Below are 26,832 nucleotides of genomic sequence, written 5' to 3'. Positions count from 1 at the left end.
AGCGGCGGAGATTGGGTGAGCGTAATTGTTGTTAGTTTGTTGTCATGTTTAATGGTGGTCGTGGGCTTGGTACGGTGAAGCCGGTTGAGACGTAGGTCAGGCTTTATTCGACTGCAACCATTATCCTTGAGGAGGAGGGGTGATGAGAGCCACGGCTCGCGCCGTTAGCTCCATCAATATCTCTCCCTTCCCGGTGACAGAGAGAGAGAGAGAGAGAACAAAGAATAGGATTTGGACGCCGGCAGGATTGGCACGCGTGAGATGCCGGCTCATTGCCCGCTACTCAAAGGTTTTGGTGGGAGGCGCTCGGTGCCCGGCAGTAGACTATGACAGCGAGTGAGTGAAATACGCTTTGTCCGCGCCGTCTGATTCCTTGGTTTTTTCTGTGGCCTTTGTAAAAGCGAGCGAGATTTGATTTTGCGACGCACGTGCACCGTGGTGCAGCTGTTTGCCACGAAACTTGTGTTTCAAGAAAGAGTGAACGAGCTACCAGCATCTGTTCAACCCAGGGACATCGAGCAGTTTTGCCTTAAGGTTGGTCAAGTTTTTCTCTCTCTCTCTCTCTCTGTCTCTGTCGTCGAAGATGGAGGAACTGCAAAATACCTGCAGCTCTCTTCTGGCGAGTAATTACTCGCTGGAAGAGCGAATTAAAAAAGTTTTGACTGACTCTGGTGACCTCTTGGGTGCTTGCCGGGTCAAGGGTGGTGTTAAGAAAGGTACCCTGAAGAAAAGTACACGTAATGTCGTGAATAAAGACAAAGGTGATAATAATACACCTGCATCTAACTCCAGTGGCGCTGCTCATGGGCCCGAGTCTGACCTTGACCTGCCTGGGTCGGGGAGGGGGGCGGAGTCGCTGCCTGATGACGGAGACGATGGGGGCTGTGAGTTGATTTTGAGGGGCCTATTGCCGGACAATAGGGACATCTCTAGGGATGAATTAAACAAATTAGCGCTTGCAGCCCTCAGAGCTGTTCGCCCGTCAGTGGTCCCAAAAAATATAGTGGGAGTGCGTGTTTCGCATCCCACACAGAAAATTATAGGGGGCGTGGCTGATGCGGCGATTCGCGGTGGGGGGAGGGGGCCGAGATCGATTTTTCCGGCCTGTATAGTCACATTGGACAGTGAGTGTATGAGGGCAGAGGTGATGAAGGATAGGAGGGGGCGTGTGAACGCCTATTTGACTGCTGCGGATCTCGATAGGGACCTGCTTGGACCGGAACTGCATGCCACTGTGCCACAGCGAAAAATATTTATAAATGAAATGCTTCCCCTAACACAATTTAAACTGTTTAAGAGCCTGAAGCCTATAGCAAGGGGACTTGGCTTCAGGTATGTATGGCACAGTGGTGGACGGTTCTTGGTTCGAAGAAGGGTGGGTGAGAGGGTGAGCTCGTTCGAGACGGAGGCAGATTTGCGGGCCATTAGGACGGCATGGGATTCAAGGAGCGGATCAGGGTCGTCGGTGACATTGAGGACCGTGCCGCGGGGAAGGGACGTGGCGGGGGATGCGGGTTCTGTTAATGAGGGCGCTGCCATCGATAAGGGGACGGCGTGACTCGCAAAGGCAGGCACCGCGGGTGTTGCGGATCGCTGTGGCTTCCTCAGGGCTGGCTTTCTCAACATAAACTCGCTACGAGCAAGGGTTGAAAAGCTGCGACTGTTCCTGGCTGGGGATGACACTTACCACATTTTTGGACTTGCCGAGACCTGGTTGGGGCCCGTGGTTGAAGACCACATTGTACAGGTCCCGGGTTATACGGTAATAAGATGCGATCGCAACACGAATGGGGGTGGAGTTGCTCTCTTCATACGCGAGAACTTCAAAATTAAACAACTAGCATCTTCTGCTACGCAGAGGCCAGGTAAACCGGGAATACCTGAGTATCTCTTTTGCAGTGTTGAGACGAGCGGCTCCCCTCCGGTGCTTGTCGGAGTGATCTACCGTCCACCAAAGGTGCCCTTTCAGAAGGGCTCGGATCTGTTCGAGGTGTTGAGGGACCTTTGTGATGGTTTTAGCCATAAGATCATCATGGGTGATCTCAATGCTGACATGACCTCGGGCTCGGATGATGCTGTTACCATCAAGCGACTAAGTGATGAGTTGTCGCTGGAGCTGGTCCGGCATGGCCCGACTCACCATGTGGGAGACTCTCACACGTGGATCGATGTCATGCTGACTGATTCCTGTGACACCATCAAGGACTATAAGGCGGAATTACTTCCCGGTTTTGGCAAACATGCCATCATTGATGTCACGATCGACATATACGCGCCGTCTCCGCCGAGGGATAATTTTACATACCGTAACATCCGCGGTATCTGCCCTGAAAAGCTTCAGGACTTTTTAAGATCCTGTGATTGGGCAATGACCGAGACTGCCGAAACAGATCTGGAGGGAGCTATTGAGGGTCTTAGTAATAACTTGACCGAAGCCATTAACGTACTTGCACCTGAGAAGGTAGTTTGCCTCAGAAAGAAATATGCTCCTTGGTTTGGTCCTGAGTTGAGGAGACTTGTTGATAGGCGTGATGCTATGCGCAGACGCTACAAGCGTACTGGGCGGGCGGATGTCTTAGATGAGTCTCTAAGGCTTAGCAATGAGGTCGATGCGCGTATAGAACGAGAGCGTGTTGAGTTCCTTCACAATCATTTATCTAATGCTCTCGATGAAGGAAAGAATATTTGGAAGGAAATGCGTAGCCTCGGCCTCTTGCCTGGTGCGGGTGGGGATGGGCTTCATGGGTTCGCCCTGGACGAGCTGAATGACCACTTTGCTGGGATTTCTGTCGCGATGCTTGAGGATATAGACGCTGGGATGGACGGAGTGAGTGTTATGGACGAGGAGGGTTTTACCTTTATACCGTTAGCGTAAGCGATGTCGTCCTAGCTGTCTCCCACTTTACATCACAAGCGAGCGGAGTTGATGGAATTCCCCATGGGGGTGGTGGCGAAGGCTCTTCCGGTAATGGGCGGGCACTTGAGGACCATATTCAATTCCTCATTTGCTAGGGGAGTGTTCCCGGGTGCCTGGAAGCGGGCACGGCTGATAGCCTTGAGGGAAAATACTGCACCCTCCTCAGCATCGGATTTCCGTCCGATAGCGCTGCTCTGCTTCCTGTCAAAGGTGCTTGAGAAGCTTGCCCATGACCAGATCACGGCGTATCTAAAGAAAAGTCAACTTCTGGATCCCTTCCAGACTGGTTTTAGGCAGAATCATAGTACCCAGACCGCGCTGATAAAACTAACAGATGACATCCGAATGGCCGTTGACGAAAAAATGGTGACGCTCTTGCTGTTGTTTGACTTCAGTAAGGCATTTGACACCGTGTCGCCTTCAAAGCTTTTGCGCAAGCTCCGTGCCCTTGGCTTCTCTGGTGTTGCTCTTCTTGCTCTTCTGTGGCTGAAATCCTACCTACAAGGTCGCTCACAACGAGTAACCTCTAAGGGTGGGAGCTCGGACTGGCGGGAGACCAATCTGGGGGTGCCGCAAGGCTCGGTGCTGGGACCGCTCTTGTTTTGTCTATACGTCAATGACCTGAAAAATGTACTTAGAGGACGTGGGGTTTCGCACCTTTTTTATGCAGATGACCTGCAGATTTATCTGCATATACCGAAAAAAGAATTGACGAAGGGAATCCGGATACTGTCAAAAGCGGCGGGATTGGTCGCGGGCTGGGCCAGGGAATCGGGCCTGCGCCTCAATGCTGGCAAGACCAAAGCTATTATTTTTGCGACTAACAAGGACACAAATGACATATATGCGGAGGAACTGCCAGGCGTTGAGGTGCAGGAGGGCGTGCTTGTTCCCTTTAGTAATGAAGTGACAAGTCTCGGTGTTGTGCTGGACTCCAAGCTATCCTGGAGGTCGCATATTGACCGGGTCGCGAAAAAAGTTAGGAGGGCTCTGTATGGCCTGCGCTTCATTAGAGCATGCACTACGGAGCCCCTTCGACGTAAATTAGTTGAGTCGATGGTCCAGCCGCACCTGGACTATTGCACTGTGGTGTGTCTGGGAGCTTCGACAGAGCAGAGGGAAAGACTGCAGAAATTAAGCAATGCGTGTGTGAGGTATGTCTTTGGCATCCCGCGTGATGCATCGGTCTCTCTGTTCAGACAAAGGTTAGGTTGGTTATGTATGGACATTCGCAGGGAGTATTTTGCATCTCTGCAGATGTATAAGTGCCTGCGAATGCGCGAACCGGACTACTTGGCGACGATGTTTGAGATGCATAAATCGAAATATCCGGGCAGAGTGGGACAGGCCGAACTGAGGGTGGCTAAAGCAAGGACGGAGACGGCACGCAGATCCTTTAGGATCATGGGAGCTCGACTCTGGAATTCCCTTCCGTTTGAACTGAGGCATGCGCCGTCGCTTAGCAGCTTCAAGAGGGGGGCACGAAAGTATTTTGCAGCGTTAAATGCATAGACCACTGAGGGGTGCTACTGGAGTTATGGTTATACAGGTTGATGGATGTACGATGACAGTTTTGACTTCAGACTGCCTTACTAGTTTTAAGTAAACTGACTCTAGTCAATTGAGGATTTGATGATATGTTTTAATAAGAACTGATGATAACGTGTTCTAGTCTATCTAGTCCGTTTGAGTGTATTTTATGATTTATGTTATCGATCATCAACCTATTTGTATATACTCTCATAAGTACATGTTGTATGATGTGTACGCGTTTGCGCGTACACTGATTGTTATATTTTTGTATCATGCAAATAAAGACTCTATCTATCTATCTATCTATCTCTCTCTCTCTCTCGTGAGATCGCGTCGCCGGCAACCCGCGGAGGATAGGGAGGCTCAGCGGTTATTTCGTTCGAGGGCCTATGAAGAAACGTGGAGAATAGCTCGTAACCGTCGCGCCAGCCGGGTTCCATGCGATTTTCCGCAGGAATTCGCGGTTTCGGTAGTGCGATTGCGCTATTGTTGGTACGTCGAATTACCGGTTATAATTGTTAGACTGTATAGATAAATATATGTATTAAACGAATTTGTGAGTGATTATTGTGTTGACCATTCCTGCCTGTTCCATCTTGCGCGTGTCGAAACGTTGCCTTTCGCGTACCCCGCGAAGCAGTTTGGCCTTCCGGGCCCCGATCTCTAAAGAATTCGTCGTGTTCTCCGGCAACGGGAGAAAACTCATGACAAAATTATGAAAATTTATCACTCTTAATTGTCATTTATTCCAAAATACGTGTACAGTGATGGTCTACTTAACGAATGGTCAGCGCAACTCGACACAACTCAATACACGGTTGTACGGGTCCACACGTCCCGGCGGATTAAATCTGCGACGGTCTACATTTTCGATCCCTCAATTTGAAACCATGATTTCCTAGTTCATTATCTAAATCCTGTTAGTTTTACTCCTAGCAGTCACGACAAATTCGAAGAAATGTTAAATGGTCAGTGCAACTTAACCAGAGCACTAAAATCCTTTTCATTTAATCCTGACACTCACGTCCAATTTGAAAAAACGGCGAATGGTCAGGGTGATTTAACTGGAACACTCAATTACCGGCGTCGACTGATCCACGCATTGCGACGATTTATTAGCCCGAGGAAACTCACGCACCGCACTTCACAATTACTTTTAGTGAGTGGCACTTTGTCTGCTTACAGATTTCCGCTAAAAACTAGACGAGCGAAATTACGGCAGCGAAAACTGACACAATTGCTTCCTTCTAACTTGAAGATCAGCGGCAAAACGGACGAGAAACGACTTTTCGCTGTCAAAGATCATTTTTCCTCTCCTCTTTCCGAGAAGAAATCCTGTTATTGGCCGATATGCTAATTCGGATATCGGTAGCGCCCTCCGAATATTTCGTCATTGGTCAATATGTAAATTAGGAATGTAACAGCGCCCTCGTGTTATCTCCTACTTTTGTCGTTATTTACCCTCTCTCAGCCCTTACTAAGTCGGCCAGCATGGATTGATGAGAAAGATACTACTCTTTTCTATTTTTCGATGCGGACGGAAATCAAATGTTATTCTAATTCGCTTATTGGTCGTGACGTCACCAGCAAGTTTCGTCAGAGGTTCGAATTTCATCAATCAATTTGTCAATTTAATTCGTCATATTGTTTGTCGCTTATTATTACATGTAAGGGATTGTAGCGGCTGTATACAAATATTTCTATTTATGTATTTTAATAATTTTCATGTCTAAGTTGCATCGCTAAATTATTGGCAAATGATAAAATAATTAAAGTCGGTTTTATCTTCGTAGCGCCCTCATAATTGCATTTACATTTGAATCTATATAATACTTATTTTAGTTTGTTCGCTTCATAAGGTCTGTCTCGCTCGTTCTCGCTTAGTCTGTCTCGCTCGCTCATGTTTAGTCTCTGTTTCGCTCGCTCTTGTCCAGTCTGACTCGGCGCTTCAAAATGGCCGCCCGCTCTCTCACGCGTGCATCTCTTATCTCGGTACCGGTCTTTGCAGCGCCTCCTGGAGCGTTCCCTTTTCGGTTATGTGGTGTGTATGTGTGTGTCTCCAGGTGCCACTAGTGGTCAGCAGTAGTGTATGTGTATGGCGCTCAGGATGTCGCCGATGGTGCGCAGCAGCCTGATACAGCTGATTGCCGGCTGCCGCTTCATCGACGATTTTCTGTTCGCCCCAGGTGTGCCAGCATTCTCCAAGTATCAGTGGTAGTGTCTGGGAGTTTAACGGGTCTGTATGTATCATCAACATGCATTTCCCAGTCAAGTTTTCTGTGTTTTTCTCCAGTCGGCAACAGGTGGTCGAGTATGTGTGTGCTCTCTTTCTCATCGTCGTGCGCTCCGTTTTTCAAGCATCCGTCGGATCGCGTTCGTCAATTTGTTACATCATTTTCTCCGGTTTATGTGGACGGATATGGAAAATAATTAGTGTTTGAATGAAGGCGCGCATAGGTTAATTTTATACGGCTGGTTACGGGGCGGCAAGGGATGGGAGTGGCTTTCCTAAGGGGTTACAAATAATGCAATACTCTCAGGCAAAATTTTGTAATGTACCGCATTACAAACAGATAATCAAGCATTTATCCTTTGGAGTGCTTCAAAATTCTTCAAAATGCTTGAGGATTTACATGCTGTTGTTAAAGTTTGTTTCTTTAGATATTTGAACGATGACTATAGCGGATATATATCGAAAGTTAATAATATTATATTATATAAGGATCTCTCTGCATCAATTATTCTATAGTTCGTGCTGTTTTCTGCTATGTTAAAAATTTTTGTGTGAGAAATAATATTGGTTTAGGTTGTTTTCGGAACAAACTATGGTATCCATTTACTATGATTTCAAGCTAAATTAAAAAAAATAAGTATAAAATGAATTATCCAAATTTGATGTAAAATTTATTGAAAGAAGTTTGCGAATACAACAGTCTCCACGTTTAATAAGTAAGTAGATAATAGAATAAACTATGTAATGAAATAAAGAAAGTTTACTATTCGATATAAAGTTACTATTATATTCAATGATTTAAACTTGAAGCATTCACGAGAAATTGTAAATAATAAATTTGTCATTTATAAGCATATGTTTTTCTATTTATTGTAACGGGGTAACACCGTTTAATTATATTTTTATTCGCGTAGTTTTGTTGAAGGGACGAATGTAATTATCTATGCTCAAAACGCAATCCGGAGAGCATGGGGAGACAGGTGTCAGTCAACCAGTAAATCTATTAACCTATAAGAAAGTAAGTGGAAGCAAAAAGAAGTAAGCGAGTCGAAAACACTTGTTAGTAACACGAACAGAACCTTTTATTATCACTCAAATGCTACATAAGGTCGGCCCGCGCGTTTGTTTACATCGACGCTCGCTCATCGACAACACATATTGTCGGGACGCTCGCTGCTCATTGTTATTGGAGCCGTTACATGCACGCTTCGAATGTCGGAAATTAATTATTAAACATGCAATCGCGATCGCGAGATTAAGTTGCCCAGCTTACCTTAATATCGCAGGCGTACGAAAGTGACACTGACGAGTCGCACAGCGAGAAAATTGTCTTATTGTTTATGTCGCGGATCGCGAGTTCGCGCACACGTGGTTTCGCCCTCGATGGCGAAACCTCACACACACTCTCTCGATCTCTTCGCGGGCGACGTTTCTCCGGCGGCTCGGGTCTCTCCCCTTGGTGGTTGAATGGCACCTTGGCGACAGCGATCACTGCTAGCTGGTACTGATCTGGGCGTTCTTCTTATTTTCGATTCTAGCGGCTCACGAATCGGTGTTAGCAAAACAAAAGCGGACAAGCGGGACGGTGGTCAAAGCTTCACTATATGGCTCGATCTCTAGCTCACGTATCAGTAATCGGCGTCATAGTTGCGGGTGAGCGTGACGATGACCAGTGCTTCACTAGTCCAATTCCAAGCGCGCGCGTTCCGTCTGCTCGCGCGCCGAATTCCTTCGTTACGTTTTTCGTCTCCCCGGTAGGTGCTGCCCCCACAGGCAGCAATTAGGTCATATTATTAGCGCTAATTTGACGTTTACCGTCACATTATAAAATAGAAAACCTATTATTATTCATTATTTATAGGTATAAATATGATTTCGAAGATATAATGATTGAAAAGGCTAAAGAAATATTTTTATATACAAAAAAATTATGCTTTTCAAAAAGGGCTACCAGCCGATTTCCATTGAGACAGAAAACATTTTCTTTTATACTATTGAAGACACCTCAGAACGGATTTTTGAAGTAATTTTCACTTGCATGAAAAAGTTGTTAAAACTCACCGTACCATCTCTTCCTATTTTGCCTGTTTACTCTCTACCTCTGAGATAATCCTCTCTCTTCTCTCCGGTAGGAACAAACATCCGTTCAAAATGGCAACGGTCGATCATAGTCAGTTTAATAATTTTATTACCTATTGAATACTTATATATTTATTCAATAAATGAAATGTTTTATCTTGAAATTTATACACATTCCTCAATATTGTTTATTTAAACAATTATTTTTTTAAGATCATGTTGTTTATTAAAAGATGAAATAATTATCATTGTCGAGAAATTGTTTAAACTTATCTTAATTATTACTAATAACAATTTTGGTTACCAGATAACTATTCTAATATGCCATTTCATAATTATCATAGAAAAATAAAAAATTGTCTATTGAAGCGACAATAAAGACCTAGTTATCGATAGAAGACTTGATAAATACTACGAAAAATTATTGAAGTCGTCTAATATATATCCTACCAGTACAGATCTATCCATGATAACCTCATCTTCAAGTATATCAATATTTAATAAAAATGTATGCAAAAAGCTCTAATAGTTTTGATGTATATAAAATATTATAATCTAGTGTAAAAAAGATCTTCAAGATTAATTAACTAGCTACAATTAGCCACAAGTTCTCTATCGAGCCGGTGAGCCTATTTCTACAATGATCAGTTTGTAACGGGTAATTAGCCCGGTTCACCGCGTTGACATAAGAGTTATAAGTATATATATCTCATGCACGCTAGATGCGTCATCAAGAATGCATCTGCGTCGTTTGCTGTGCAGCCCAGACGGCGTGGATACGTCGCATTAGATGAAATAGCGCGAGTAGAATGGACGCAGAGGGACTAGGTAAAAGAATAGAAAGTCTACTCACAGATGCACGATAAACATATATTTAAAGTAATTTCTCATACAGAGATAACAACGGTACGCGAGAGAGGGAGAGAGAGCATGTGTCGTGCCAAGCAAGAGAGAGATAGCCAACGAGCGGGTACTTACAAGTTTTGCGCTAGTTGCAACTGTATCAAGGCGTCGGCTCTGCTGAATGCGTCCTCGCTCTCGCCTCTCTCCTTCTGCAACCCGTGAACCGCACTCACCACGATAACTACGTGCACAGGGTTCACGCACGATAAGGAATCTTCTTCTATCTGCGATCGTTGTCGATGCGTTGTCGCCGAAAATCCTGAGGTACCGAGCCCTTTTCTTATTTGTCTCCGTCTATTCTCTTTCGAATCTCTCCGCTAAGTTACTCAACTCGCGGGCCCCACTGACTTTCCACGCGCGCATCTGCATCGACCAATCAGCTTGCGAGGTAACAAGCTCGCTTCGCGAGCACGTGTATCTCTCTCGCAGTCTCTCACGCGCGTTAGGACTCCGTCGCATATGTGCCTCTCTCTCTACCTACTCTCACTTACCTTGCGCTAGTAATCGTGAACAATAATTAATTGATCCGCATACAGTTGTAACTGTTATTCTATAAGGCATAATCTCAAATGCAACATAATAATATTGATACAGAGAAAGATAATTAACTAATAGAGAGAGAGACATAACGAGTCAACATTCTTACTCGTTATAAGTTGTAATACCGTATTTTGTTTTCAATATAGTTGGTTTAATTCTTGGATTGAAATTCATTCTTGATACTTTTTTCAAGAGGATTTCTATTTATATCTGCTACTCGATGTGAATTGTGGTTTCGCGTAATAGTATCTTGTTAAAATGTTGATACCTCGATGAAGTGCTGAGGCTTAGTCCCATATTTATATTTATAATTTTCTGCTTAAAATATAAGATGTGCAGGAAAATATCTGTTAATCTTTTTTATTAATTAAAAGAGTAAATAAATTGAGATAATTAGTTTGTGAAAAAGTAAAAAAAAATGTGATTCGGCGGATAACTACCACGACCTGTAAGATTAAGTGCCACGGAGTCTGCGCGACTGCAAAAATGTGATTTCTATGATCTGACAGAATTTGGAATGTAGTATTTGGCTCATTTGACAAACTTCTTGTTGCTTCGTAAAACTCTTCAGAAATCCTATTGTTTCAATTAAGGCAAAAAACCGAGAAAGAACTTCATGTATAAGAATTGTGAAATTCACCTACCGAAGACACTAAGGCATCTAGTAATACTAATTTTTAGTGTATTCGCAATATGTATACCCCATATAAACTAGATATTCTAGTAATATTCATGTATTATTGATTAGCAATACTCCTCTTTTAATTTATGGTATGACCATATAATTCATTATAACTAAATAATTTTCCACATTTTTCAACAAGATTCAATTAATTTAAAAAAATAATTCATATTTCAAGATTTTTGTATTAAAATTTAATTAAAAATACTATTTTTCATATGAGAAAAGTATATTTTTACCAGAAATATAAATATAAAGAAAAAGAATTCTGATATACAGCAAAAACATAATTATTTATGACACAATACAATGACCTAGAAATATGTAGATAAAAGTAGTTGTCGACGTAACAAGCTAGTTCTCTTTTATTTGTATTTTTTAAATTCTGTAACGAGCGTCGCTCGTTAAAGGTGTGACCTAAGCGCCCCTATCGCGTGCAGTTACCTAAAAGCCGGTCCGCAGAAAAGAACACGAGAAGGAGAAGCGCCCGCGAGGCGAACGAGCGAAGGAGCGAGAGAGAGGAGAGAGATTAGGACGCCGAGCAGCGCGAGTTAGGCGCGTGTACCGCGAGACATTAGAAATAATAAGAAGGGGAAAGAGAGCGATCGGGCCGCCGGCCGGCGTGCGCGCGACAACGGAAGAGGGAATGGGGAAAGTCAGTCAAGTCCGGACCTGCGGACAGCAAGAGCACAAGTGACGAGTGATTAAGACAGTGAGATTCGAGGAGCAACCCGACCGATAGCGTACGCAGACACAGTGCCCCAGAGATCGCCCAGAGAACATCTCTCGGATAAAGGTCCTTTCGCTGCCCATTATCAGTTGCCCAGAGCGATCTGAGGCAACAGCCGAGGGTCGCGGGCAACTGCAGATTCGGGCGGCGAAAACCCCGACTGAGAGGTCCGTCTCCGAGAAGTAGCAAGGATCAACGCGGCCTGCGCGCACCACCAGAGCTACTCGGTCCCCAGTGACTTGTCCCCACAGCGTAAGTCTCCGACTTTGTACGTAAATGCGTGCGGACGGAAAGCGCGGTTAGATAGTGCGCCTTCTTTCTCTCTCTCGCCGCGTGCGCGAGACACTCGACAAAATCTCTCGGCCGTGGCGTTGTGATTGTACGATCGAAGCGACAAGCATAAATAAAGACATCGATTCTTCTAACAAACGACCGAGAGTTCTTTCTTTCAAATCCCCTTGGTTTTTCACTCCCGACGCCCACGACAGAACCTGCCCGACCACGAGTCACTGGGCAACCCGGATCTCCACACGTGCCTTGCACGTGTAGGTTATTCACAGGCTCTGGGGCGGAACGTCGAAAGATCGACGCCGTTCGAACGAGTTGATCGAGGCGGCGGTCAGCCTCGCGACGCTGGGAACAACCATCCCTTAACGGGTAAGATTTCCGTTCACTCCCCGAACGAAGTATCCCGTTACAGTGGCGCCCAACCAGTGGTAAGGGTAAGGAGTGAAATCTCCATTAAAACACTCACGTTCCTTTTACAACCTGAGAGAGAAAGATAAAGATAGGTCGAACAAAAATTGTAAGAGCGCACGTGTAGAGCTTGAGAACGCGCGACTCGAAAATACAAGTTCGCCGAAGAAAATTCCAGCCTGATCGGAAACAAAGATTGCGCAACTCTTGTAAGGCCGAGAGTACATAATAACAACACCGACCAGGCAGGACAAAGAGCGGTGACGAGTGAAATATAAGCATCAAATTTCAAGAATTTGAGAGAGTTAGGCTTAGGCCGATGTAAACACCGGCCTAGGTCAAATTCACAAAACATAACGCGCAAAGACACAATCCTAAGAATTCCACTGGGATATTACCTCCTTTTATCGCTGTTTTCCTTTTTCTCACTCAACCGCCCAGCGACGAGTTTGTATAAAACAGCGCGCCCAAGAAACTAACAATAATTTCGCCAGCAAATAGCTGACGAAATTAATAGGTAGGACAATTGTAAATAAAAAGCATAGTAAGGCGCGCCTACGAGTCGCGCGCGAATAAATCGGCCAGTCAACAAAGTAGCTTGCATTGTCGAAGTCATCCCGACAAGTAGATAACGACCAGCCGCATATTACCAAAAAAAAGGGCAAATACACGTGCGCGCAATAAACGAACCCAAAAACAGAGAAACAAACACGCGTTTTTGTCTCTCTGTTGAAAAAGAGTTCCGTAACGACAATGTCCAACCTCGACGACACAGCGGCGGAAATCGAAGCTTTCATCGAAGGCATACCCCAACCAGAGCTCGAGCGAACGTTAAATCAACTAGAGCTCAAACAGGCGGGAGAGCGCATCGACCAGGAAGAAAGGTTAAAAAACTGGTTGATGGGGGACTACACAGCAGCCGATTTTGATATAACCAAAACAGCAAAGCAGACATCGGACACGATAAGAAGGATAGCCCTCCGAACCAGATACATAGAGCAAGAGTGCACAGCACTAGAAAAAACGCAAGCAGCAGAAGCAAGCAGCCACCCTCTTTACAGGCTTATGACCGACGACGAAATCAACACAAAACTAAGCCTCACAACAGGAGTAGCAATGCAAAACGCAGCAGCAAATAATGCGCGGGGCGAGGAAGGCGAAAAGCCCACTCGCCCAAACGCGCAAACATCACAGCTCACTGACATCGACCAAAACCTACAGCAAACGCTACCCGAGTTGCTAAGCCTATTCGCCAAATATAAAGAACGCACAGACTATTTGGAAAAAGCGCTAACGCGAGCGATGGAAAATACATCGTCAGTAGCAGCAATGTGCCAATCAATATGCGCTACACAAGCAATAGAAGCAGATAAATTGAATAGAGCTGTACATCGGATAGGCGTACTGGAAAATGACCTCGATGATATGATAGAAACAGGCAAGGAAAGTAGTCAAAGCCCACAAGCGCCGGCGAAATCAGTAAACTTCGCGGACACCTTCACGCTCCACTATGATTCCGCCCTGCCGGGTAGCACTCCCCTCCGGGCGAACCCGACGCCGGGCGCTCGGTGGCCCAACGAGCGCCCCCCAGTTCCGCCCTCAGGAGGGAGTGGACAGCAGAAGACTAACGACTCCTCAGCTGATCGCGCCGTCGGACAAACAAACTATTTTCCACACAACGCGACGGCCAGTTTTGCTTTCCCAAAAGACGTCGGCAGAATAGTCCGAGGCTGGCGAAATAAATTCTCGGGGGAGGATCAGCAGAGCATCGACGTATTTCTCGAGAAACTCGAGGCACAAAGGATATCAGCGGGGCTGACTGAGGACGAAACGTTAAATGGGCTAGCGGATTTATTCACGGGAGCAGCGCAAACATGGTACCTAAATAATAACAGAGATTGGACTTCATACGGAGACTTCATCCGCGATGCTCAAGAATGGTTCGGCACGAGTATACAGCAGCAACAACGCTTGAAAAGAGAAGCACAAGCGAGGTACCAAGGACCCGACGAGCCCGCACGAATCTACCTGACGAAGATACAAGCGATGATGAATAAAGTCCAACCCCCAATGCCTCCGGAGGAAGTAATGGAGTTGGCCTATTCGAACCTGCTGCCGGAAATCCAACAACACATTCGGAGGAAGGAATGCTCGAACATACGAGAATTATGCAAACGAGCAACTGAAGTCCAGAACGATCTCCATTACGCTCATCAGAAGCGACAGATGATCGATCCAAAAACAGCACTCTTTCCCGAATGGATGTATCAGTCCCCCTCGACTACCACCTCCACCCAATCCCAGCCAAAAAGGACCAAGGTTTCTGCCCTGGCGGCGGAAAAGGACGAGGCAAAAGTGGAGGCGAACCAAGCTCACCTCTCAGCAACGCCCAGCAACAGTGGAACCGCGGCCCCGATGAGCCAAGTGGAGGAGCTGCTCACGCGCCTATTGAGGGAGGAGTTGGCGAAGGCCCTCCCGCCCAATGAGGGTAGCCAGGGCCGCACCAGCCATACGACCCAGGGAGCGAAGTTTAACCCCAAACCTAAGAGGGCGGTGGACTATACGAAGCTGCTCAAGTGTGGCAAATGCGGCAAGCTAGGGTATAGCGCGAGATATTGTCCCGACTGCAATAAGCCCGCCGGGACGGGAAACGAGTAGGGCAGCGGCTAGGAGGAGCCCAGGCCGCTCCCAACGTTAAAGGGCTCCCCCAGGCAAGGCAGTCGCGCGAGGAGCTCTGCCGCGCGCTGCCCGTGGTTTCGCCCGGCGGTAGCGAAGCAGCGCCGAGGGATGGAGTGACGGATCAACTCTATGGCCTCGCGACAAAGGCTGACCGCGCGGACGGAGCGTCACCGGAGGGAACCCACCCGGAAAGCGAGGTAGTGCCTCGCTTACAAGAAGAGGAGAGTGTGACGGAACCGTTCATCTCAAAGGTCGAAAAGGTCCCAGAGAAGGAAGCGCAAACCAGAGACGAGCAGGACCACACGGCTTCGACACAAGGCCGAAGTGACTCGGGACGTCGTTTTGAGTCGAAGAGCAACGCGGAGAAATTCACGAGCACGGATACCGTGAATAAACGCACGCCAAAGGACGCAAACGGCAAGTCACCGGCAGTAGGAGCTACAAGAGGGAATCGCTCAAGCAGTGGGGAACGCGACGACTACGAACCTGAAGACGAGACGAGGTGGTGGTTACCCGTCCAAATTGGTAGTTTTCGAGTTCGGGCATTGTACGACTCGGGAGCTTCATGTACGACGATGGGTTCGTTAGGCCAACAGATAGCGGCCGAAATGAAAATCGCTCTCGACCTAAGGAAGGCGGGCTCGTGCCGGCTCCCGGACGGCAGTTCTATCACAATCATGGGGCACGTTATGCTGCCCTTTACGGTAGGCGGCGTAACGCGGATAGTGAGAGTAGCGATCATCCCCCATCTAGAAAGTGAGTGCTACGCCGGTATGAATTTCGTAAAGGCGTTCAAAGCAATCCCCGATCCAACGGACAACACGCTACTCCTGAAAGACGAGCGAGTGAGCGTGCCGATGGAGCTCGCGAGTTTGCACGGCGTGCCAGAGATGGCTTCAATCGGGATAGCAGATGTGTCCGAATCGTAACGCAAGGAGATAACGGAACTTGTAGGGCGGTTGTTGCCCGAGCCCGACAAAACTCTGGGTCGCGCGATCGGTGTAGAGCATGAAATCAGTGTGGGCGACGCCCGCCCGGTCAAGAAGAGATACTATCCGGTCTCACCGCGAGTTGAACAAGAAATGCATCGCCAAGTGAAGCAGATGTTGGCCGCGGGCGTGATAGAACCATCGAACAGCGGGTGGTCAAGCCCGATCGTGATGGTGCGCAAGGCTGACGGATCGTATCGTTTTTGCATAGATTTCCGGGAAGTGAACAGAGTAACTGAACCTGACGCTTACCCAATCCCGTACATGCAGGATATTTTACGACGCCTAAGAAATGCAAAATATATATCGACGCTCTACCTCAGTTCAGCTTACCATCAGATCAGCCTGAAGAAAGAGTCTCGCCCGATCACCGCATTTACGGTACCGGGCATGGGTCACTTTCAATTCCGGCGCATGCCCTTCGGACTGTCATACGCGGGGGCAACCTTTCAGAGGGCGATCGACTCGGTGATCGGGCCCGAAATGGATCCGTTTGCTTTCGCTTATCTGGACGACATAATAATAGTATCGGCTACGTTCGAAGATCATAAAGAACACCTCAGGCGAGTACTATTGAAGTTGAAGGGCGCCGGCCTCACAGTAAACCAAGACAAAAGCGTTTTCTGCAAGCCAGAAGTGAGGTATTTGGGAGTGTTGGTCAACCGAGAAGGAATCAGGCCAGATCCCGAAAAAGTCAGACCCATCGTCGAGTATCCGGTGCCCCGGTCAGTCCGTAAATTGCGTAGTTTTATGGGAATGGCATCCTGGTACAGAAGGTTTATCAACGACTTCGCGACTATCGTCGAGCCGCTGATAAAGCTCACGAGAAAAAAGGAGCCCTATGTATGGGGCAACGAACAACAAGCAGCTTTCATGAAAGTTAAAAGCTGCATGATTTTGGCCCCTATTCTCCAGCCTCCCGATCCCGATGGCGATTTTGTCCTGCAAACTGACGCGAGCGACTCCGGATTGGGGGCGGTCCTGATGCAGACCGTGAAAGGGGAGGAGAGAGTAATCGAATTCGCCAGCCGAGCACTCTCCAAAGCGGAAAAGAATTTCTCAGTGTCGGAACGAGAATGTCTTGCGGTAGTTTGGGCCACCGAGAAATTCAGGGCATATTTGGAAGGTTACCATTTCAGGGTGGTCACCGACCATAGTTGCTTGCGGTGGTTACAAAGCATGAAAAACCCGACAAATCGGTTAGCCAGATGGGCGCTAAAGCTGCAAGGGTATTCCTTCGAAGTAGAACATCGTAAGGGGGCGCTCCACGCGGTGCCCGACGCCTTATCTAGGATGTTTGAAGAAGAAGAGCCCGGAGCGGCAGTGAGCGCCCTCGTCTGGGCAAATCAAACCACGGACAAATGGTTTATGGATCGCAAGAAGCAAATCATTGAGAGCCCAGAGTCGTGGCCTACGTGGAAGATTGCCGGGGAGAACTTATACTTTTACTCCCCCGAGCGGGACTCGTCTGACGATTTAAGCGAGGACGAAAATTGGAAGCTGGTCGTGCCCAACGAGTACCGGAAAAAGGTGTTGGAGGAGTGCCACGACGTTCCCACAGCCGGCCACTTAGGGCAAGAGAAAACACTCGCCCGCGTTCGGCGCTTCTACTTTTGGCCCTCACTACTCAAGGACGTCCGAAATTATGTGCGAGTCTGTCAGATTTGCCAGCAATGCAAGGTGGAGCAACGTCCCCCTTACGGGTATATGGGGCGTCGCTCGACAAGCCGCCCGTGGCAAGTTGTGGCGGGCGACATATCCGGACCGCTACCCAGGACAGCACGTGGATATTCGTACATGCTCGTCTTCGTGGATCTCTTTACGCGTTGGGTAGAGTGTATTCCGATCCGGAAAGCCAACGCTAAGACGATAGCGAAGGAGTTCCACGAGAAAGTACTGACGCGTTTCGGTACACCGGAGACGTTTCTGTCGGACAATGGAACAGAATTCAGAAATCGACACTTCGACGAATATCTCTCAGAGCAGGGTATCCTCCACGAGCTAACGCCCGTCTACTACCCTAGGGCGAATCCCACAGAGCGGTATAATCGTACCCTCAAGACAATGATCAAGTCGTATCTTGAAGGGCGACATAACGAGTGGGACGTGAAACTCAGTGATTTGGTATTCGCACTAAATACAGCGAAACACAGCACGACGAAGGTGAGTCCAGCGATGTTGAATTACGGGCGGCAACCGACCCCACCACGTACGTGGCGCCGTACTCAAGACGCCCTCGCTAGTGGAAAGGACGACGAGAGAGGGCGACAGGACTGGGCAAACCGCATGGGAGGCCTAACTACGCTATATCAGGAAGCGGCGAACAGATCAGAAATAGAGCAAGGACGACAGGCGAGCCTTTTCGACCGGAAGCGCCGCCCCGCTCCCTTTAAAGTCGGAGACTGGGTTTGGCGAGTGAACCGCGTCCTATCTTCAACCGACAGTGGAGTCACGGCGAAGTTGGCGCCGACATTCGCGGGGCCGTATACGGTGAGAGAAAAATTAGGCCCCAATACATATCACCTGGCGAATCATCTGGAGGACCTCGTCGGAGTGGTTCATGCCGAAGACTTGAAGCCTTTCCACCAGGAGGGGGAAGGTGAAGAGGACGAGCTTACCCAACCACCGAAGGGAAGCGAGGCGAAGCGCGACACGCCCCAGGAAGGTAATCGGTCACCACAAGACGCAAGCGCGAGCCCAGAGGAAGAACCACTGCCCGAAAACAAGGGCGAAGACGCATCAGACGGAGACCCGGGAGATCAAAACCCCGTCGCACCGGTTAAGAGGGGGCGAGGCCGCCCGCGGAAAATCCCCGCCCCAGCTCTCGAATTACCGCTAGTAGGACGTCCCCGAGGCCGACCACGGAAAAGCGTAAAAGTGGTCCGCCGGACGAGCGTGCGAATTAGAGCAACGCGAGTGGGCGAGCCGACTCATTAAATCATCTAAGTTTCATCTTTTTCCTTCAGTCTGATGGGCTCCCTATCCTACCTCTTCATCAAAACCACATAACTCCTTTACAGGATGGAAAGCGCCCTTCACGAGGCCGTGGAGTGGCTCGTCGAAAACGTGGAGCGCCTACAGCTCGAGCCCGAGAAGAGGGCCGTCTTCATCACGGCCCGTAGGCGATTTCGCGATGCCCTGCGGCGCGCATCGACCATCGAGGACGACAAGAAACGAGCCTCGGAACTGCTGGAAGTCGCGAACCTGCTGGCCGATGCCCTGTGGGCTTCCAAATTAGGACGGGCGCTCCAGCATTTGTTGGACGGGGCGAAGGCCCGCTTCGCCCTTGCGCTGCAGCGCGCGCGGAAGGAACCGGATCTTCCAGCGTACCTGCGGAAAATAGGACCAGAGGCAACTATCCACGAGGCCCGTGGGGCCACGGAGGGGTTACCCATAAATACCGCGGGGCGGCCCGGGCTATGCCCACCGCTCAAGAACGATCTCCGTAAGGAATTGTTCTCGCGATATATCCCGATGGGGACCTCTAAACCAAGGCCCAGGCCCCGGGTCGTGGAATTGATAGACCTCGTAGACGACGAGGAAGAAGGAGTCGCCTCCCCTCCCAGACCACCCGGGAAGGAAGAGACACCGCCGGAACCTACCTCTTCCGAGGAAGATCGATCCATCCCTGGCGGGGAAGCCCGGCGGTCGGAGGCACCGCAGCTCGCCGAGCCGCCTATGGACAACGGAAAGAGCGAGCGCGCGGCACCAGAAGGTCCGGACGGCACTCCCACTCCCACCCGGAAGGAGGGCGAAACCCCCAGCATCGTCGGGGACATAAGACCGCTATCCGAGGTTGGGGAACCCGCCCACGCAGCCCGGCGGAGCCACAGAACGCCGACACCCGACCACCCCTTCGACGAAGAGGATTGGCCCACTTCGCCTCTGTCTTGGGGTGAGGCGGCGTCGCCGGAGGAACGGTGGCGGGTGATGGAGAGGGGCCTCCGGGAACTGGAGAACGCCTGGAAGTTTATTAGCCAGCGAAACTCCAGGCGTACAACGACCTACCGGGGACCCACCCCTCCGTCGAGATCTGGATGGACCGGGTGTTGAGATGGCAGGCCTATCGCGACGCCATCGTAAACATCCGGCGAACCCAGAAATTCGCAGGGCAGACACCTCGGAGGATGCCCGAACACCCGGCCTCAGCCAACAAGACGCCAGGGCGAAGTCGGAACCCTTCGCCCTACAGGATAAGCGTAGATGCGTCCCCGTCAGGCCTCGGTTCCGTCAACATCACCATCAACCTGGAGGGCGGACGATCTAGAGAGCGGGCGAGGGAAAAATCGCGCCCTCGCCCTGATCAAACTTCCCAGACGCAAGGTCGGGCACATTTGAGGCAGCCCAACCCCAATATCGTCGACCCCTTAGGGGTGCGCGACGGGAAGTCGCGGAAGGACGACCAGGGCTGTTACGTCTGCGGGCATCCTGGAGTAGCCAAGTCCAGCCGATGCCCACGAATAGAAGAGCACGGGGCTGCCCGACGAGATCGAAGGAAAAGAAGAAGGACCGATCCCGAAGAACAAGAAAACAGGATATACGGCGGCGGATGAAAACTAATAAATAAGTTGAAACGATGAAAGAGATAAGTGCGAAGTCTATTTCCCCTGGTCATCTCAATCCCACCCAAAAGAAATCCCTATCCGTCCATCTCTCACTCACCATATCAGGGCGCTTGGACACAGATCGTCGCCGAGGTCGACCCCGCATCGGACGACTAGGGGGAGGCTGTAACGAGCGTCGCTCGTTAAAGGTGTGACCTAAGCGCCCCTATCGCGTGCAGCTACCTAAAAGCCGGTCCGCAGAAAAGAACACGAGAAGGAGAAGCGCCCGCGAGGCGAACGAGCGAAGGAGCGAGAGAGAGGAGAGAGATTAGGACGCCGAGCAGCGCGAGTTAGGCGCGTGTACCGCGAGACATTAGAAATAATAAGAAGGGGAAAGAGAGCGATCGGGCCGCCGGCCGGCGTGCGCGCGACAACGGAAGAGGGAATGGGGAAAGTCAGTCAAGTCCGGACCTGCGGACAGCAAGAGCACAAGTGACGAGTGATTAAGACAGTGAGATTCGAGGAGCAACCCGACCGATAGCGTACGCAGACACAGTGCCCCAGAGATCGCCCAGAGAACATCTCTCGGATAAAGGTCCTTTCGCTGACCATTATTAGTTGCCCAGAGCGATCTGAGGCAACAGCCGAGGGTCGCGGGCAACTGCAGATTCGGGCGGCGAAAACCCCGACTGAGAGGTCCGTCTCCGAGAAGTAGCAAGGATCAACGCGGCCTGCGCGCACCACCAGAGCTACTCGGTCCCCAGTGACTTGTCCCCACAGCGTAAGTCTCCGACTTTGTACGTAAATGCGTGCGGACGGAAAGCGCGGTTAGATAGTGCGCCTTCTTTCTCTCTCTCGCCGCGTGCGCGAGACACTCGACAAAATCTCTCGGCCGTGGCGTTGTGATTGTACGATCGAAGCGACAAGCATAAATAAAGACATCGATTCTTCTAACAAACGACCGAGAGTTCTTTCTTTCAAATCCCCTTGGTTTTTCACTCCCGACGCCCACGACAGAACCTGCCCGACCACGAGTCACTGGGCAACCCGGATCTCCACACGTGCCTTGCACGTGTAGGTTATTCACAGGCTCTGGGGCGGAACGTCGAAAGATCGACGCCGTTCGAACGAGTCGAGGCGGCGGTCAGCCTCGCGACGCTGGGAACAACCATCCCTTAACGGGTAAGATTTCCGTTCACTCCCCGAACGAAGTATCCCGTTACAATTCTTAATATATTTATCATTTAAAATATTTGGAAAATAATATTACTATAAAATAAAAAATGATTCTAGTTTTAAAAGCTTATATAAATTATTCTTAATTTTTTCCACTCCTGATGTTTGATAATTATATTAGTAATCTTGATCTTAGGAGTCATCCCTATAAATAAACTACACACTTATTTTATTATAAACGTTTCACAATTTTATTTATTGCCACCTCAGTACATGTTTTGTAATGTAGATAAAATTGAATAAATTAAAAGTTCTTCCGCACATATATAGTCTGTTATAAACATTACACTTTATACGTGTAACAGACGTATAACGTATAACAGACTATATATGTGCGGAAGAACTTTTAATTTATTCAATTTTATCTACATTACAAAACATGTACTGAGGTGGCAATAAATAAAATTGCGAAACGTTTATAATAAAATAAGTGTGTAGTTTATTTATAGGGATGACTCCTAAGATCAAGATTACTAATATAATTATTTTAAAAGCTTATACTGAAAATTCAATGCAGTGAAATAAACTCTTTATTGCTCATTGTTCATTCATTACTTAGAAGTTAAATCCAATAAGTAAGGCAAAACACCTAATAATTTTTTTAATCTCATTTTTGAATCTCACAAACCAAGCAAGTAAGATGAATAATTGTAATAATTCATTTCGCTATATTGAACTTTTGGAATCAGCTTGTAAGATCAAAATAATTTTTGATTATATTAAAATAAACAGTTTCATTATAATGTTTTCATGTTCATTATTCTAGCATTGGAAGACCAAAGCATACAAGAGTTATGGCAGGTGCGTTAGAAGGAGATTTCTTTGTCGGTCCTGTCGCTGAAGAACATCGTGGATTACTGTCTCTCCATTATCCAATGGAGCATGGTATAGTTAATGATTGGAATGACATGGAACGCATTTGGTCTTATGTTTATAGTAAAGATCAATTGTCAACATTTAGCGAAGAGCACCCAGTTTTATTGACTGAAGCACCTCTCAATCCTTGGAAAAATCGTGAAAAAGCGGCAGAACTATTTTTTGAATCATTCAATGTTCCAGCATTATTCGTTTCAGTACAAGCAGTTCTAAGTTTGTTAGTGGATTTTAAGCATATCATTATACTGCTGAAAATTTTACAATTATTGTTTATTAAATCACAAAAAATTAGATTATTTCCACTGTCTATGGTAAACTTCCTCATTATTAACATAAGAGGGAAATGTCCTTAATTAATTTTAAGTGTGAATCATAGTATTACCATGAAAGTAAGACAGATAAAGGCTGGGTCGGATAGCATTATTAGAATTATCCAATTATTATTGTTATTGTTGTTGTAACTTTAAGAACTTCGTCCAAGTAGAACGCTGTAGAGGTACACTAGGTATCTGTATGCATTAGTCTTGGTTCCCTATAGTTACAAGTAAGTAGACTCACCTTACCTACCATTTTTTGAAACAGTACGAGAGGACAAAGTTTTATGTGTACCATGACTGGATCTACATTTTAAGGTGAAATTCGAACCATCGATGAAACGGTAACAAATGTATGAAAATTTCATTTTTGAAAATCCTCATATACCTGGGGCTTAAATCTACGGTCTCTTACACAGAAGTTTGAATTATTACCTACTGAGCCACTGTAACTTCATAGCATAATTCATAGTATAATCGAAAAAACTATTATATATTCTCGATATTTAATACTTTAATACTCTAACTAGAATATCCATCCCCTTTTCACTCTATTATTATATCAATCGCCGAACTTCAAAAAATTGGCGTCGTAAAAATAATGCCGTATCTGATGACACACGAACGGCTAATCTACTACTGTGGGCAAAAAGTAAGGTGAATTTTCAATTTAAACTTCGCGGGCTTAACATTTCGGGCTAGTTCTTTTTTTCTTGAGTTGGTAGGACTGCGAATGACATCTGGGACAAATTTCATGTCAATGTCATCAGTAATATATTTACGCTTGTGTTTACCAAACGACCAAGAGTGCATGTTTCGATTTTTACAATGTCTGATTTAATTGAGCAAAGAAGTGCCATCAAATTTTGTTTGCGGAATGAAATTTTGGCTGCGGAAACGTTGAGGATGTTGCGGAAGGCCTTTGGTGATTCTACCATGTCGCAGAAAAATGTTTATAAGTGGTACAAAGACTTCAAAGAGGGTCGAGAACGTGTTGATGACTTGGAGCGCTCCGGACGACCATCGACGTCAACAGATGACCAACACGTCAATAAAGTGAAGGAATTAGTGCTCGAAAATCGTCGGTTGACTGTTAGAGACCTTACTGATATGATCGGAATATCAGAAGGATCTGTGAAAACAATTTTGAAAGACCATTTGGGCCTACGAAAAGTCAAATCTCGTTTGGTACCGAAAACGCTCAATTTCTTGCAAAAAATTCGCCAAAAATTCGACGCATATCGTTCCGCAACCACCGTATTCGCCTGATTTGGCTCCGTGTGACTTCTGGCTATTCCCAAAACTCAAGAGACCACTCCGGGGAACGCGTTTCGAGTCGATTGAGGAGATAAGAGCTGAATCGAAGAAGGCGCTGATGGCTATACCGGAAAGGGACTATTTGGCATGTTTCGAGGATTGGAAAAAACGTTGGCATAGGTGTATTTTATCGGGAGGGGATTACTTCGAAGGGGATGACATTGATGTAGAAGAATAAATAAAGATTTTTCATTTTACAAACAAATTCACCTTACTTTTTGCCCACAGTAGTAAGAGTAGCAGATGTAAAAAAATTGTGACTCAGACAAACGAGTACCACAGAACACAAACCTCATGTCATAATCCAAGGAAACGATAATGTAGATGACAAAAAAACGCTATTTCATGTGCACACAATATATACATACATAAGCATACACAAACTGCAATTGTGAGAAAACTATGACGTTTCACTACATATACACACACACGTCCTTTGTTTTCTTCATCGGTCAAATTTCCTTGACTCTATTAACCCATTTCTTATTCAAATCTTATTTTATTCTTTTCGAATGCTATCAACCTAATAAGGAGTATACTTGACATAGTCGTAAACCATGACCCATGTCTTGACCTCTAAATCGTGCCGATAGGCGATAGCGGCTTCGAAGACTATTTGGTATTGTAATGCGTATGAATTTCTATTGATCGTATATTAGTATACTCATGCGACTTGAATTTTTTTAAGATAATAAACTTTTTTTTAAATTTTTTTGAGATAAAGGAAGCGTATGTAAATGAAAATAATATATGTACCCATTTCTCCAAGATACGCTGTTCATCAAATTCATTTTGTTGGTCCTGTATACAGACAACATTGAAACCGTGATGAAATCCTAGTCATTTATTTATATTAAAGTCCATCCTTTTAATTTTAGATTTGTTCTAAGTTTCAATGTGCAGAGCTTCATTATACGCTTATGGAAGGGTTGCAGACTGCTTTATATCGACTAGGACATCGATAAACGTTTTTACTGTGGAATTGGTAATGGATGTCATTATAATAGAATTATAGGTTTCGCCAAGTTCTTCTTTTAGCATGTTCTCCGCGCAGTTTAACAAGAAATTAATACAGTGATGGAAATTTTCAACCGTATTTCCCGGTTTCATTTTCAAACTATGTATTTTAGAGTCATAATAAACGAAATATTTACAAGGAGAGAATCGTTCCTTGAGTATTTTAATCAATTCTTCTATTGTAGCTTGTCTCCTTCCATAAATACAGTTTCTAGCGGGTCCGAGCAGTTTTGCTATAATTTGTCGGATAAATTTTGGTTCCTAACCTTTGGCAATAAGCTGTTTCCCATTACGGACACCTTGTATACAATCTTTTAATGAAATATTCTTACCGTCAAATTCGGGAATTTCCTGTACAATATTCTGCAGCGAAAGCTGGTAAACATATAATCAGGAGCTCAAAGGTCACTTGTTCTATCATTGTTATTTCCATTAATTATCCATTAATCAAGCAAATTAATCGCAACGGGGTTAGTTATTCTTCGGGGGGAGGGGGGGGGAGCTAATGCGCAGAGGTTGTAGATAGACCTGTGCTCTCATTTACGTGGCGCGCGTGATTCTGCGTCACTGTGCATAGTTTAGCACATCGTACACATTTATTCGCGTAGGCCACTGTGATATAACGTCATGACGCGAGTCCCGTGCTGTGTTTTTACCTTGCCGATCACGGTGTTGGCTTCTTCGTACAGATTCCTTGTTGGTTACGTTCGACGATGCAGTCGTCTGCTGTTGCTCTGTACGAGGAGAGGAGCGTCTCGGCTCGCTCACAAAAGTGGCGCCACGAAATCGTGAAAGTGCAGACCCATACAATGAATACGTTCGTGCATAGAATAGGATTGGGTGTAGGTTGGGTTCACCAGTAGAATTATGTCGAACTTTAATATTTTGGTGGTAGCTCTGAGGCAGATTTATTTTCCTTCATGATCGCCATAATTACAAGAAAGAACTTCGGTCTATGCTTGGAAAATATGAAATACTTTACCGCGTGGTGGATATGGGTTCTACCATTTTGATTTTTTGTACCGCGACCGCTATACACATTATGGAAACCCAGGACAAAACGTTTTATTTATTCAATCGAATGACAATCTCTCGTGAGATCGTCCGCTCACTGTTACGGCTTAATGAATGCTGTGTCACCGAGAAAGAAGGATTAAACTATACATACATATAAAGTGCGGATATTATTCAGCTTACATGCGACTCGGAGCGGATCACTTCTCGTCGTCTCGTCTACAAAACGCCGTTGTGTTCCTCTTCTCGAGAAGATGATCAGTTGGAGCTTAGGTACTACTGTGGGCAAAAAGTAAGGTGAATTTGTTTGTAAAATGAAAAATCTTTATTTATTCTTCTACATCAATGTCATCCCCTTCGAAGTAATCCCCTCCCGATAAAATACACTTATGCCAACGTTTTTTCCAATCCTCGAAACATGCCAAATAGTCCCTTTCCGGTATAGCCATCAGCGCCTTCTTCGATTCAGCTCTTATCTCCTCAATCGACTCGAAACGCGTTCCCCGGAGTGGTCTCTTGAGTTTTGGGAATAG

General features: G+C 46.7%; 1 protein-coding gene across 4 annotated transcripts in view; it reads left to right on the top strand.

The window, feature by feature from the left end:
• Positions 1 to 26,832, top strand: part of LOC131664602 (actin-related protein 1) — a 462,784-nt gene that overhangs the window by 142,852 nt on the left and 293,100 nt on the right. For all 4 annotated transcript variants that reach the window (XM_058935868.1, XM_058935859.1, XM_058935850.1 and 1 more), the window contains one exon: positions 22,528 to 22,854. In XM_058935868.1, the coding sequence (XP_058791851.1) occupies positions 22,556 to 22,854 (299 nt within the window). In that variant the 5' untranslated portion in view covers positions 22,528 to 22,555. The remainder of the gene's footprint in view (positions 1 to 22,527; positions 22,855 to 26,832) is intronic.

This window comes from Phymastichus coffea, unplaced genomic scaffold, assembly GCF_024137745.1.
Source record: "Phymastichus coffea isolate CEN01 unplaced genomic scaffold, Cenicafe_Pcof_1.1 PCOF00003, whole genome shotgun sequence".
NCBI lineage: Eukaryota > Metazoa > Arthropoda > Insecta > Hymenoptera > Eulophidae > Phymastichus > Phymastichus coffea.
This window is presented reverse-complemented; position numbering and strand designations above follow the sequence as displayed.